The sequence below is a fragment of the Euprymna scolopes genome, chromosome 7 (genome assembly GCF_053919585.1).
Source record: "Euprymna scolopes isolate OS-2025 chromosome 7, ASM5391958v1, whole genome shotgun sequence".
Taxonomy (NCBI): Eukaryota; Metazoa; Mollusca; class Cephalopoda; order Sepiida; family Sepiolidae; genus Euprymna; species Euprymna scolopes.
Window position 1 is genome coordinate 48,386,413 of NC_136488.1, and position 16,565 is coordinate 48,402,977.

At 32.0% G+C, this 16,565-nt stretch overlaps 1 protein-coding gene across 1 annotated transcript in view; it reads left to right on the top strand.

Moving 5' to 3' along the window:
* The window catches only part of LOC145279717 (enoyl-CoA hydratase domain-containing protein 3, mitochondrial-like), a 42,480-nt gene that overhangs the window by 17,948 nt on the left and 7,967 nt on the right, over window positions 1-16,565 (top strand). Inside the window, exons 3-8 of the mRNA XM_080131005.1 lie at window positions 3,313-3,451; window positions 6,426-6,491; window positions 10,686-10,719; window positions 14,484-14,568; window positions 14,729-14,838; window positions 15,858-15,916. Of these exons, the coding sequence (XP_079987131.1) occupies window positions 3,313-3,451; window positions 6,426-6,491; window positions 10,686-10,719; window positions 14,484-14,568; window positions 14,729-14,838; window positions 15,858-15,916 (493 nt within the window). The remainder of the gene's footprint in view (window positions 1-3,312; window positions 3,452-6,425; window positions 6,492-10,685; window positions 10,720-14,483; window positions 14,569-14,728; window positions 14,839-15,857; window positions 15,917-16,565) is intronic.

Consider the following 16,565-nt stretch of genomic DNA (forward strand, 5'->3'; position numbering starts at 1 on the left):
ACACATGCAGCTGGATGCTCTACTTATAGCTTCTCTATAGCCCATTCCTTCACACAGATAGTAATGTCCCCAACCCACCTACCAGATCGTGAACCACAGCAGGCTTCACTTCTAGACCTATTTCTCACCACAGTACCTGAGGATTGTGTGACTAATGCTCACAGTCCACTAGGAAACGCAGACCAAAAAGTGGTATCAGTTGACATCACATTTAAATCCCAACCTCAAGGTGAGGAACCATTGCTCAAAACAACAAGGTATTACAACAGGGCTGACTGGGAAGCCATTAGAGAACACATCCAAGATGCCTCATAGACTGATATCGTCTCGCTTCTTGCTGAACAGTATGCCAATGAGATAACTGAATGGTGCAAAGCAGGCATTAAAGCACATGTTCCCACACGGAAGTATTATAGCAAGCCCCACTCACCCCCATGGTTCACTGCAGATTGTGCAGCTGCCATTACACAAAGACAGCATGCAGTCCACCAGTTTGTACGTCATAAGTCAAATACAAATAGGCAAAAATTCGTAGATGCTAGAAATCATTGTAAGAGTGAAATAGCAACAACCAAAAGAAAGCATGCTGAAATAATCAGGGAATGCATTGAATCGCCAAAGATAGGAACTCGTGTGTTCTGGAAAATCTATAATAGTGTAGTGAATAAAGGGCAATCAGTAATTCCCCTATTGAATTGAGCAACAACCAGAAGGTTGCATGCACGGCAGAAGGCAGAACTGTTTGCCCGCTGCATTAGATGATATAAAAATCACCCCTTCTCATATCCGCAAGATCATAAAAAACTTAGACACCTCAAAGGTGTGTGGGCCTGATCTCATCTCTGCATTACTAATTAAGAAATGTTCAGCTGAGCTAGCCCCCATACTTTCCAAGCTCTACAATAAATGCCTTGCTGAATCTTGCTTCCCTAATAGCTGGAAGATGCCCTCTGTGGTACCAGTGTACAAGAATTCTGGTGAAAGAACAGACCCTCTCAATTATCGCCCCATTAGTCTCCTCCCACTCTTCGCTAAAATCTTTGAGACCTTAATTGTTCACCATCTCGTAAAAGCAAATTTTCTCTCTGACAAACAGTATGAATTCAGGCAATGTCGTTCTACTGCAGATATTTTAACAGTCATTTCTGAATGCATTTACCATGTATTGGATAAAGTGGGCGAAGCCAGGGTTGTAGCCCTTGATATATCCAAGGCCTTTGACAAAGTCTGGCATAAAGGGCTGCTAATGAAATTAAATCGTACAGTATAACTGGATGTATACTAAATATAATTAGATCCTTTTTAGACAATAGAAGCATACAGGTTGTCATTGATGGACGTACATCCAAGCAGCCTAACATTAATGTGGGAGTGCCTCAGGGGTAGATCCTTTGACCATTATTATTCCTGATATTTATAAACGACCTCCCTGATAATATTGTATCCGAGATGGGTATATTTGCTGATGATACAATCCTCTATAATATGCATGAGGGAAGAACAGATGTACATAAATCTAAGACAGTAGCAGAATCGTTAGAAAATGACCTCCAGACTATAGTGGAATGGCGCCGCAAATGGATGGTAACATTTAATGCTAGTAAAACTAAACTGCTCTCCTTTAACAATTACAAGACGCCTCTCCAACCCTGTATATCCATGACAAATAGCACCCTACCTGAAAATTCTACCTCCAAACTCCTCGGCCTAAGATTTGTGGGCAATATGAACTGAAGCAAATGCATAGAGGACTTGCAAAGGCTCCTGCAAGGAAGGTGGGTTCCCTCTATCGAGCTAGAAGACTACTCATGCCTGAGAGTATCCTGTATCTTTACAAGGCCACCATTCACCCATGCATGGAGTATTGTTGCCATATCTGGGCTGGTGCATCTACCACTAGTCTCTCCCTCTTTGACAACTTTTTTGGACTTTATCTATCTAATCGGTCCCACTTTATCAACTAAGCTTCAGCCCCTGTCTCATCATCACAATGTTGCATCACTGTGCCTGTTTTATAAATATTTTAATGGAATGTGTTCTGATGAACTTATTTCACTTGTACCCCCTCGACATACATATCCCTGACAAACCTGCTTAGCAATAAGATTTCACCCCTTCACTGTTGTTGTCCCTAAATGCCAGAAAGCTTTCTATTCTAATAGTTTCTTCCCTCGAACTTTAAGTTAATCATCTTTTGGAACGATTCTGTTTTGCAGATGTGGGTTATTATCATGCACTCAGTGTAATCCTCATCAAAATTCATACTAGCTAACTTAATCGCCATTGATGTAGGGTCGACGTAGGGATATGTAACATATTTAGTGGACAGATGTATTTTTTTCGCCGTGCACCCGTAAATGTCCTTACAAGTCACTCTGCATCAATGATCAGATGTTATTTATCTGACTTGATTTTAGCAACTCAGAGACATATAGTCAACATATTTATGTAAAAAACAATTATATTAATTTTAAGGAAAGAATTAATAAGGTGATAAAAGTAATTCCAATTAATCCATATTAAATAGGACACTAAATAATGTCTTTTTAAAATCTAGATATATAGATAATATATAATAGTACAGCATAATTACTTTGAAGAAAGGATAAAATTCATCAACTTCTTCCCACAAGTTGTTGGAAACCTCTAAAAAAATTCTATCTGTTCAATGATGTATGAACTTATATAAGTAATTCTTGCAATAGTGAGCCATTAGCTTATTGATAAAAATGTAACATTTTGTGTGAACTGATTTGCTCCTTCCCATAATGTGTACATTTTATCTTGAATGTATAACCTCTTGATTTCTAAAAATATATGTACCCAGTGTCCTATTTATAGGAGAGTCAGTATTTTGCTTTCTAAATAAAATAACATTTTCCTTTCAGCTTGTGTATTCTAACCCAATTAGTCATTATGCCAAGTTTTAACTCAATAGTTGAATTTAGATACCCTGGGACTTAATGGGTTAAAATATTTTATTTACTGTCACTGCAAGAATGCACAATTTATAAAAAACTAAACTCGAATAAATTTATATACTGGTACTTTCCCCTTATCGCTCTTCCCTATACAACTAATTTGAGAAAAAAAATCTGTTTATTTTATTTCAATATATAAAAGAAAAACATAATTTTTTTTTGAAGTGTTGCTGGTAAATAAATATGTAAATATTTATGAATTCTGATTTATTTATTTTATGCAGAAAAAAAAGAAGAGTATGAATAAAAATAAACAATCGAAAACAATATTTAAGTTATGAATCATCACAAAAAGCTATTTATTTTTAAAACGCTTTTCTTTCTTTTTTAGAAATGCATTATCTTTGCCAATGTTAAATTGTTTGCATGACGAATTAACGGCTTGTCAGGATTCTGATGACCTGCGTGTCGTCATCATCTCTGCTTCTGGACATGTCTTCTGTTCAGGTCATGATCTCAAAGAACTTATGGTATGTTCATCCATTTTTATAACCATTTCATTGAATATTTTTTGATAAGAAAAAATTACCATTATTTATTTTATAAATTAAATCATTTTATTATTTATTTGTATTATTATATAGTTTACTAGCTGGCGGATCGGCGTTGCGCGGTCGTACAATACGCTTAAACATGATAGTTTAATTGAGCTTAATTTATGCAGCTTGCATATATATTATTAGAGAATCAATCCTCTATCGATTATTATATATTATGAGGAATAATTTGCCCGATGGACTAATTCACAAAAAAAAAAATAAAACATTAAAAAATATTGATGATGACAATGTCGTTCATCAAATTCTGTCTGTGTTTGTTTACAATATCACGTCAGCTGATATTTGGGCTTGACGATCTTAAGCATAGTCTTTCTTCTCTTATAGATAAAAAAAGAAGAATTTTTACAGGGGGAATATTTTACGTTACACACGCCAAGGGAGATAATAAAATTATAACATAAAATATTTCCTTGTATAAATTCTTCTTTTTCATCTATAAAAGAAGAAAGATTATTTTTAAGATCAGATTTTTTTCGATTTTCGATACTTATCAAATGAATTTCTGTACAAAACATATTAAAGAACAAGATAAATTACCTTTGTGTGAAATTTACAAAAGATAAGCTTAACCGTTTCAGAGGAAGGAACTCACACACACAGTGATTTTTATGCAATAGTAGAGATTATTATTGTTAAGTATTTTTAAAGTTTCTTAATGCATATATATATATATATATATATATATATACACGAGTAAAAAAATTACTTTGTTTTATGAATTAGCCCTAATTTTTAACCACAAAAACGTACATACTAAAAAAATCAATTGATGTTGGCTAACATTGAATGTGTACTCCTACTTCCAACCTTTAACATCATATTACAATTTGTACTATTTGAATCATTTGGACTATTAGTCATCTTATGTATTATTCTTACAACTTTATAGCAGATGTAACCCCCAACCTTCTTCAGCTGTATCTTGTCAAACTCTTGAATCTTTCTGTTAAACCCGGGAATCTGTACAAAATTTTGAACAGAACCTTTTATTTAATCCATGGGGATAACTTGCTTTTTTTTCCATCAGCCATGAGTATGTAGAAGTCTTAAGAAATACACAATTGTATTTTTTGTTTTGCCCGCACTGAGGATTGAACCTTCGACCTTCAGAAGAGTGTCACTATGCTGCAGATCCATATTACAAGTTTTATAATCTTCTGTAACTTTCCTTTTCTTTTTTATGTACATCATTTATTTATATTATCCAATTACTCTTCTACTCTTACACTGATGCTATTACTATTTCTATTTTTCTCCTCCCACTATTACTACCTCCCTATTCTTTTTCTCCTAACACTTTTCAGCACATCCGGCCTTCCTGCCACCATTTAAAACATTCAGTATGCAAACAAGCAAGCAAGATTATCAGAGTTTTAGTACTATACAGAATGGAACGATAAATTTGTCGCCCTAAAGAAAACAACGCTACAGCTTTATTTAAACATTTTAATTGAAAAATATCAATGCAGGTAATCTGATTATGTAGTAAGCTGACATCTATTCAATGTAGCCGCCTTCAGCCTCAGTCAATGTCCAGAACTGGGAGCATGCCTTTTCCACAAGTGCGGACAGGAGCTCGATGAATACTCGGTAGATAGCGGCCATCAGACTGGCTTTGGTGTTGTGGGAGGTAATGTTGGTGATGTTCTCGACGTATGACCAAGCAAAGTAGTCTAGTGGGTTCAGATTGAGGGAAGAGGAGAGTGGGGCCAGTGCGAGAAGGGTACAAAATCATAGCACTCCTTCTGAAGCCAAACCTGGGTCTCTTTGGACTTTTTGGCTGGCACCGAGTCCTGCTGTCACATTCAGGGTCTGCCAGCGGCCACCGGATTGCACCAGGGGATCAGCACACTCTTTAGCACATCCAGGTATACTTAGGTGTTGACTTTTAAGCCGACTTTGAAGATGTGAGGTAGAATGATGTGGTCTTCACTAGAAACCACACCAAAGACCATAACTATGGCCAGAAACTTTGTTTTCATCACCCTGGGCACGTCCCTGTTATCCAGATTTGCATTTTTGATAGTGCTGGCAATAATTCTTGGATCAGTAGCGAGCGTAAGTTGTACAGCGGTGCATCTCTGATCTCGCTCATTGAACATTGTACTTTCAGACATGATAGAAGGCTCCTATCACTCTTGGGATTTGTAAACAACTGGCCAACTAGTAGATGGTCTGCAACAACAACAACAAAAAAAAACCCCAAACGGTTTTCATTAAATGGAAATGGAATCATGTTGTCTTTTCTAGTGCAACAATTTTATCATTCCACACTGTATATTGTCATTAAATATATTATTTAAGTTATCAGAAGCAGACATGTTGAAAAAAAAATGTTAATTTTCTAGTATAGCTAACAAAGCAAAAGAGAGTAAAAAAAATAAATACACAAATAAATGTTACAAAAAGCAAACTAAGTTACTTTTCTACTTATCTGGATAGGTTTTTTTTGTGTTTTAACTTATTTTAAAGTTTATTTTTTTAGTTAAAAATAAAGGTAGTGTAAAACTTGCCAATTTAGAAAAAAAAAAACCCAAAACAAAATGGTGGTCTAATTCGAGCTATAGCTGTGCCCTGATAATCACTCAAAAAATACAAAATTAAACAAAATGATGATGGAAACACATTCAATAAATGTCACTAATTGTTCAAAAATGTAATTATCTTTAATTTCCATTTTTCAAATAATTAGGGAATTCTGGAATACTATATGTTTAACAACCTATCATAAATAAAAGTAAATATTTCCAGTTATTTTGTACCAAAACAAAATTAAAAAAACAACAAAAAAACTGCTTTTTATTCCAAAATCAATCTCATGATTTATATTTTCTGCAGTTTTTCATTTTTACTTTTCACATATTTCTTTTTCTTTATAATTTAGTCTGTATCAAATGAACAGCACGTGGAAATTTTCAGAACATGTTCCAAGGTTATGATGATGATTCAGGTTAGTTCCAAATTTATTTGTTTTTATTTATTAAAAATGTAAAAATATAGACATTTACCACAATGTTTTTTTGTTATCTGTTAAATCATTGGGAAAAAATCCATCTAATTCATAAATTTGTTAAAAGGAGGATTAATTGTATTCATAATTGATAATGGGTAGTATGAAAACTCCTAGTGAGTAAATAATAATCTATATAATATTCTGCTTATTCTTTCCTTAATTATTCTGTACATTACACCTTGAAAAAGGCCAAATACCACATTTGTAGGCCAAACTGCTTAAAAAAAAGCCAAATTTGTAAATTTTGACTTTATAAAAGCCAATCTGGCAACTATGAACAAGAATGAGAGTGATCTCCCTTTAATGTAGTCTTGTTTTCAAATATCATTGAAAGAGTAAATAAAAGATTGTTTCTTACAGTATGATTTTATTATTTGTATTGAACTATGTAACATAATATTACTTTCTGAGTATTTATTAGTACTTATTAATTCATCTCATTTGGGTCAGTTCTATATTTAAAATACAATGGACACTATTTTCATAGAAATGTTAAAAAAACTCATATTTACTGCATCTTATTGGTTTTTCTGTCCAAAGGACTAATTTTTTGTGCTATCTAGAAAAATATCAGCTTTATCAAAATATATTTGTTTATTAAATATATTTCTCATTCCATGGCTCCTGCTGGTAATGATTATTATTGAAGAATACTGCTCCACTCAAGGAAGTGAATGGAACAAAAGATCTTTGCTTTTTGGTCGACTTCTCTTTCAAGCCATCTAAACATTGCATTCAGGCTGTCAATAAAACAAGGAGTAGTCTATTTCTTGTACAACGTTCTTTCTGCAAACTCACTCCTGATATATTTCTTTCTCTTCATGTCTTTCTTATCAGACCACTGTTAGAGTATGGTATCCAGGCCTCTTCTCCATATTTAATATGGTGCCCTCTTGGTGGAGCATCAGAATATGCAAACTGCCCCCCTGCAGAGAGTAAAAATCCTTCAATGGGGCCACCTGTTGGCCGTGGGTAGTGACCTGCGATGTCTTAGGATGGGATCCTGGTGGTTGAAGGACTTGAAGGTTAAGGTTTAGCACCTCCACTTCCCAACACACCACTTTGACCCTTACCTTGGCTAGACGTGAGGTTGGAGAGACCTGATCTGATTACTCGGTTGGTCATGTCAGCTATTTTTCAGATCTACAAAATCTGAATTAGGACAATGGCTGTAGGGCCAATTTTGCTTAGAAAGGATGCATTCTCTTTTCTGTTCCTATGTAAGTAATTATCTTGGGAACAAAAACCCAGGGACAGAAATTTAAACTGTCAATCGTCAGCATAAGTATATTGACTATGCACGCATAATCCTACTAGGTGAATGGGTTTTCACCTTCATATAGCACTGAGGTGGGTGGGGAGCATAGCCAATGAAATTCAGAACTCTACATATAGCATCTGATAATAAACCCCAAGCTAACGCAAATAATGTTATGAAATTATGCAAAAGACCACATCCGGAGATTTATATTAGTACAGACCCACATAGTGAAATGGAAAAATAACCACTTATTATCCAACATACATAGTTCTTGAGTCGAGAGATAATGAACCCATCACCAAACTCTCACCTTTCATAATAGAAAAATATCTCACCGTGAACGTGGTTCCAAAATCAATCAAAACAGCACGTAGCAATACCTTGATAGATGTAAAAACCAAGAACTATGCTGAACTATCATTAAGAACCACCTCACTGCACAATATAAAAATAAGGGCCAACCTTTACAAATCTCTTAACACTTCAAAGGGTGTGGTAAAAAGCCAAGAAGTAGATAACTGCACAATAGATAAAATCAAACACTTAAAAAAACAACTTGTAACAGATGTAAAAAGAATCAGTATAAATAAAAATTGTCAAGAATTCTACACCAATACATACATCCTCACATTTAATCCACCCAAACCATCAACAAAAATTAAGATTGAGTACATAATAACGAAAGTGGATATCTATATCCCTAATCCACTTAGACGTTATAATTACCAGCAGTTCAGACACCATGAGAACTGATGTGCTACAATGAAATCATGTAAAAATTGTGAAATGGACAGATCTGATCACCAGGAAGCCACTTGTCTAAAATGGCTAAAATGTGTAAACTGCCAAGGAGAACATTCGGCTGACTCAAGACTGTGAAGAATGGAAGAAAGAAAAGGAGGTAATATAAATTAAATACACCCAGAACATCTCCTTCCCAGAAGTCCAAAGGTTGTCAAGAATACCCATCCAGAATGCTCTTACTCAAGAGTAACTCAATCCTTGCAAGCCACTTCCAATTCTGAATGCAAAAAATGTAACCTCCTCATAAAAAACTAGCAAATATGAATCCAAATGACTTCTAACTTTCATAAAAAAACTACCGATATCCACACAACAATGTAAACAAACTTCATCCCGAAACCCTACATACATACACAAAAAAAATACTCAAGAACAACAATTAACACAATCACAAGGCTTTCAGGTAGAGAAACTACCACATTTATAAGTGTGACCAAAAAAATGGCCCATAAAAAAAATGAAAAGATATGAAAAGAAAAACAGAATTGCTACTGATTGTCACACAAAACAATGGCTCTGATTATCACTAAGGACAGGGAGAACAGAATTGAATGAGTTTCAAGCAGCTATTCCAGAACCGAAAAAGTATGGTATACACAGACATTTTTGAAAAGTGGATTAATTTAATGTTGTCATTAATTTGGTAATGGAGCAAAAGAAGTATGATAGTTTAGAATTTAGCCAGCACACATTTAGTCCATTGTGCTTTTTGTCAAACCTCAAGGTCAAATGACAGGGGGTTTTGGTTGTATCCCAAAAGGGAAGATTGGAGTTGATAGAAGTGCTATGAAAGGAGTCAGCTCACTTTATTCTCCTGGTTAGAAAAAAGGAACTAGCCTGTGTGGTAACTCCTTTTTATCAACTTCCATCATGTGCTTAGCTCGCCTGAGAGATGGACTGATTGGGCAAGCCAGAAGGGAAGTTGAATGCTTACACCAATCAGTGCCAACCAAACATAGATTCAACTACATGATACTACTACTACTAATAGTAGTAGTAGTAGTAATAGTTGTAAATATGTACAATGATATAGTCATTAATAAAAGCAACCAGCAATTTTTAAAGCCCCATAATTCAGGGAGTTCAGTTCTTGTCCAGAATCTCTCCTATATTCATAAATGAAAATAAAGAAAAATCTGTATGATCTACATACCTGTGATGAAACAAAATATCGTATACCAAAGATCATGTAAATTGATCAAGTAGTAAAAAATCAAATTTTATGAATAACAAAAGAATAACAGTCTTTTGAAAACACTTAAATAAAAACAAAAAAACTAATGGAGTTAACTCAAATACTTACAAATTTCCATTGATCAGTTAAAAATAATTTTCTTTATAAAAATAAAACTATTTGATTAATTTACATAACTTTTAGAATATGATATATTTTTTGTCATGGGTGTGTACATTGTACAGATTTTTCTTTATTTTTGTTTTTAATATAGAGAGAGTACTAAACAAAAACCGGGAATTCTTCAAATTTTATGTAACTAGCAGGAGGAGGGGGCGCCCAGCTTTGCCCGGTTGTAAAATATGCTTAAACATGATATTTTAATTTGTCTGTGTTAGATTTTACTATGTATGTGTTTTGATTTCGTATATATTATTATAGAGTCATGATTTCAAAAGTAAAAAAAATAAAGTATTTAGGTGCTATCAGCTGGAATCGAAACCGAAAGTCAAACTGCAGCATTCAAAGCTGGTGACCTTACTACTGTACCAAAGTGACACACACATGATCTGATTAAAAATAAACTAAAATGAATGTACAAAATGTATAACGATTTTTTAAAATTTTGACCAATTTTTTGACCCCTTAAAAAACAATTTTAACTAGCTAAAGACCCATAAAAAAACGGTCCACAAAAGATCTAATCATTTGAGACCCCTAGTGCCACTCTGCGATTTTTAGTTTCGAAAGAGATAGAGTTTGAAAATATGGAGACAGACAGATAGACAGAATAGTGCCTTTTATATACTAGATTTTCAGCACTAATGAATGCATAGGTTGTTTTATTAGTAAACTTTAATGGAAATATTTTTCTCTCATTTTTTTTTCAAAGGATCTCAATGTACCCGTAATTGCTCAAGTTGCTGGTAAGTACATACTGTTCTCTTAGTACATACTGCTTTTCTTTTTCTTCTTTTTCATTTTCTTTTTTTTATTTTTACTTTGAGGCCGAAGTTACCAATGATATATTTAATATACTAAAATGTATTTCTACAAACAAACAAATCCTTAGCTTATTGAAAATGGAATTTGCATGATACATATTGCAAGTATCGGTTTTTGATCAGAATTCCCCCTATATAACAAGAAAAAGAAGAAGAAAAATCTGTATTATGTACGTACCGATGATGAAACGAAAATATCATATTCCAAAAATCACATAAATAGATCAAGTATTTTTATTTTTATAAAGAAAATTATTTTTAAGCAATTAATGCACATTCGTAGACATAACAACAAAAATTTCACAAGTTTGAATTATTATTGAGTTATCTATCTTGTTTCTTGAGATTATTTTCAAGATGGCAACATGAGATAGTACCTCCATTCTTACTCATAAAATTTGATTTTCTTAGTTAAAAATAAACTACTTGATTTTTCTTTAATTTTGGTTTTTGTATGGGGAATTCTGGACAACAACCAAAATATCTTTAGGAAATTGAAATTTCAAGGGTTGAATAAGATGTGAATATACATGATATACTTTTTTGAAATTCTTTTTTTCAACAAGACAACTCATCAAAATGTTTAAAAGTTCAGATAAAATAATTCACTTTTTTAGTTTAAAAAATACAATATTTACAAAAGCATAATTATTCTTAACAAGCCAAATAATATTTAATTATATTATCGATTAATTTCCTTTCATATTTAGATGAGGTTTCATAATCTGGATTTTGTTTAAAGGATTGAATTAATTTGGAACTGAAATACATATTGCTGCTGCTGCCAATAATAATAATAATAAAAAAAATTATTTGCAGGGAAAGAAAAAAATTATCATTTGTTCATTTTATTATTATTTTATATATATTAAATATTATTATATTTTAAATTTTTATTATTAAGTAGATGTACTTTTCCGGAGTTCTTTTTTACTTTTATTTCTTTTAAGTGATACCTTTTTATTTTTTGCAAAGATGATCATTATTTTTTCAAATCGGACTTTGAAAGTTAAATATAATTATTATAGTATCGTTTTTATCATGAACTTATTGATTAAAACAATATTGTAATAAAACTATGACTAATTTTGTTAAAGGAATATTCTTCTAACCTCTGTTTGTGACATTATTAGATAGAAACTTTCAGTGCATGAGGATTTGATAAAAATTTTGAAGCCAGATATGACTTTCTATTCAACAATTTAAATACTTCCAAATTTCTTTCAAAGCATGAAAATAATGCATTCTTCTTTCAACCATTTGCAAAAGGTTAGAATGACTTATTTTTTTTATATAAAGACATCTAATTGCATTCTAGTTGATTTAATTTTTTAATTAATTTAAAAAAAATAAGATTGCTGAAAATTTGTTTTATTTTATATTATTTTTTTGATTTCAATAAGTATTTAATTAACAATAAATAAGCAAAATAATAATTTGATGTGTAATCATCAAAGTTACAGCAACATGAGAAATGCACACACTAATATCATGATTTTATTAATACAAGGAAAACTAAGCTTATTTTCTTTAACAGTTGCAAAAAACCTTTTCAACCACCGATTGCTACGCCTAATAACACTCTAACTGAGAGCTCATTGTTCAAACTCCTTGGTTTAACATTTGCGGGCAACATAAATTGAAACAAATACATTGAAGACATTGCCAAAAAACTGTGCTAGAAAACTGCTCACACCTGACAGTATCCTATATCTCTACAAAGCCACTATTCCCCCATGCAGGGAGTATTCTTGCCATATATGGACTGGTACATCTACTACTAGTCTCTCCTTTTTTAAACAGAGTTAAAAAAAAATAGTTTCCAATCTAATAAGTTCTGCACTATCTACCAAATCCCAACCCCTCTCATGTCACCGCAATGTTGTATCCCTGTGCTTGTTTTACAAATATTTCAATGGAAGGTGCTCTGACAAACTAATAGTACTTATGCCTCTTCGATGTCACAGCAAAATTCCACCCCTTCACCATAGAGGTCCCTAGATGTCGGAAAGCTCTTTACTCAAATAATTTCTTCCTTCAAATTGCTAGACTTTGGAATTCCCTCCCTGTTTCATGTTTCCTTAACATGCAGAAATTGAAATGTAATCTGAACAGATACCTTGCTGCTCATCTCCCTACATAGTGCCTATGATAGGCATGCTAGTCACTTATGTGCAAGTGGTACTATATCTTGTTTGGGGTTAATAAGAGCAAAAAAAAGTGTAACAACTTTATTAATAGAAATAATTTATTTGATTTTTAATTTAAAAAAATAGATTAAATTTGTAAATATTTATTGAAAAAAAAAGATTAATATATGCATATAAGTTAAATTAAAAACTACTATAAAAATTCAATGAATTTATCAAGGTAAAGATTCTTTAAAAATAGCAACTGTTTAATCAAATTCTAGATTGCTTTTATTATTTCATTGATAAGGCTCATTTTTAGAAAACCTGATTTTTTCTGGAAAATATGCATAAAATATTTAGTTATCTTCAATAAAACTATTTCTTTTTAACTTCTGCTTTCTATATTTAGCAGAAATCTTGCCAAGTCTTACTTGTGTATATGAGAAAAAGTCCTTCTGATTAATATTTACGTAATTTGAGTTTAATTTTAAAATGCTACATAAAAACACACAGTCTTTTCCTTTAAAATGCTTCCCTTTTTGGAATAGTTTTATTTTTTAAATTATATATGTTATAATATAATTAATTATATATATTATAATATAATATACTTTTTTAGTCTTTATTTTGAATTTTTTTTATTCAGAATGGTTTTATTATAAAACATATTTTAAATGTTTACATAAAAATAGTTTTCACTTTTCATTTTTTTAATATCTTGTAATAAAAACATATCTTTTAGTCTTTCTATTAAAATGTTTTTATAATACTTTCATATGTTTTTTTTAAATATCTTATAATAAAAATATATTTTTCAGTTTTTACATTGAATTTTTTTCAAGTTTGCATGGAAAATAGTCTTAACATTAAAATGTTTTTTTTTTAATATTTTCAAATATTTTTTAAATATCTTATAATAAAAATATGTTTTTAGTTTTTTAAATTGAACAGCTATTTTTTTTTAAATATCTTGTAATAACAATATTCTTTTAATCTATACTTTGAAATGTTTTTTAATGCTTACTTGAAAAATATTTTCCAAAATTGAAAATTAAAATGTATGAATAATATGTTTTGTTTATAACATGTTTTATTAAAAATAAAACCATTTCAAAACAGGAAGCATTTTAAAATAATGACTAGATGTTTTTATATAGCGTTTTTTTTTTATTTACAAAGGAATTACCACTTATGAAGGCCCAGAGGCCACTCGAGGATAAGGGTTAAAGAGTGTACAGTAGTCAAAGGGATAATATCATAGTAATCATTAGAAGTGGAAATTTGGTAAATTGGATTACTTAAGGAGAACGGCTCATGATGAACTTAAAATTTCACTGGAATTGCATAATTATGAACATGAATGAACATTTCCTCGGTATACACCAGCAAAACTTGGCAAGATTTCCGCTAAAAATAGAAAGCAGAAGTCTAAAAGAAACAAATAAATAAGAAATATTTTAATTTGAAACAACTAATTTTTCTTTATGAAAAAGAAAAGAAGAACATAATTTACCCAATTGGTGATTGTCTTGTATTTCTTTTCATATTTATTAGGCTTAGCCACAGCAGCCGGTTGCCAACTTGTGGCAAGTTGTGATTTAGCTGTTGCATCCGACCAAGCTAAGTTTGCAGTGCCTGGGTAAGTTATTTCCCTTTAACATGAATTCCTCGGTTTTATTTTACTAATTCAAACAGTTTATTCTCAACCTCATACTTTCTGACAGACTTTTTTTTTTTTTTAATCATTCCCGTTTTTTATTTCTGTCATAAATTTTATTCCCGCCTTTTACTTATTTAAGTGTGAGCATCGGATTATTTTGTTCGACGCCTGGAGTCGCGTTAGGACGTGCAATTCCAAAAAAGATTGCCATGGATATGTTGTTTACCGGAAACCCAATTTCAGCATCTGGTAAGTGTCACTTTGCCGGGTGACTTTTTCCTAATTGTAAATATTTGGATTATTCAGGCTTCTAACTTTGTCTTGGTTTTTATTTTCACACAGTTTTTGCCGACCTTCTTCAGATGTATCTTTTTGAACTCAGGAACCTATGTGGGATTTTAAACTGGACCCTTATTTAAATCCATAAGGATAGACTACTTTTGTTCCATCAGCCACGACTTTTAATTAAAAAATATTTTTTCCATCCCAAACAAGGCATATTGCCATTTGGAACATGAGGGGCTACTATTTGGGATCATGTCTAACAGGGGAATATGGGGAGTTGAGTAGTGAGATATTTGTACATGTTACATTTAAACTTTTGCAGGTTAGTACAATCTAAGAAGCAAAGAACAGGGAGGGAATTCCAAAGTCTACAATCTGATGGAAGAAACTATTAGAGTAGAAGGTTGTCTGGTATCTGAGTATCTCTACAGTGAAGGGGTGTGGTTTTTCTTCTTGTTGGGTTAGTCAGGAGTATGTATGTCAAGGGAGCACAAGTGCAATGAGATTCTGGATAGAAGCGTTATTTAATTAAGCTATTCTTGGTCATTACAGCCTGTAGTAAGGATTGAACTTTCAATCTTCAGAAGACTGTCACTTAGAAACTGATTATTAATCAGCACCTTTATCCATTGTGCCATATATCCATGGCATAGCTGATGGAATAAGACAGTCTACCCCCTCCCGGATTAAATAAAAGATTCAGTTTTAAATTCTGTATAGATATCTATGTTTGACATAAAAATTTGCAGTTTAAAAAAGATGGACCTGAGGTAATATCGGTCGAAATGTTGTAAAAACAACATTCATTGTGATGATAGTTGTCTGAATAGTCCAAGTAATCCAAATTGTAAATTCTCATCTAGAAAATTCCGAAACACAATTGTATTCAATTATTCAAATTTTCTTTTGATATTCCATTTTGTGAAAAACAAATAACAAAATGGCATTTAAAAAGCAGAAAATGTTTCGTTTTCTTCTTTCAGTTGCCCTTAAATATGGTCTCGTGAGTAAAATTGTTTCACCAGACATTTTGGAAGAAGAAGTGAGTTAATAACGGATGTGAAACATTCAGTTTCTTTTGTCTTTTTATTTCTTCTTGTTTCTCAAATGAGAATCAGTTTTATTTCTTGAAAAAGGTTCAATGCTTCAAAGGGTGAGTCAAAAGTTTTACAATATTTTCATATGTACTGGTTTACATGATTGAAGCAGATCTAGGTCAGTAGTGTCCTGGCCATAAGTGTCCTAGGTCTTTAGTGTACCTTTTCATTCATGTACCAGTAACATGAAAAGCGAATATCCACAAGGATTCATGAAAATTTGGAAGTCCATAGCACTTTCAATTTATTCTTAAATCATCAAAATAAGGCCAAATAAATTCTTTAATCACAAAATAAGGCCAAATAAATTTGACCTTATTAGAGTGCATAGAGTAAAAGTGAATCATGCAGTTTATTATTATTTTTTTTATTTTGATGAAGATATAAATTTTATTGCTTGACAGCTTGATATGGAATCATTTTAAATTGTATTTGCATGTACTTTTTTCGATGGTGATATAACATGCATTGTAAATTTTAATTGTAATAAATGGGAGTAAGTTTCCTCTCATATTTTTACCCTTAGCAAAACAGTGGTGGTTGGTATGAAGTTTTTATTTCAGGCTGGAGTGTTACTGTTCTGTCTTAAGGTGA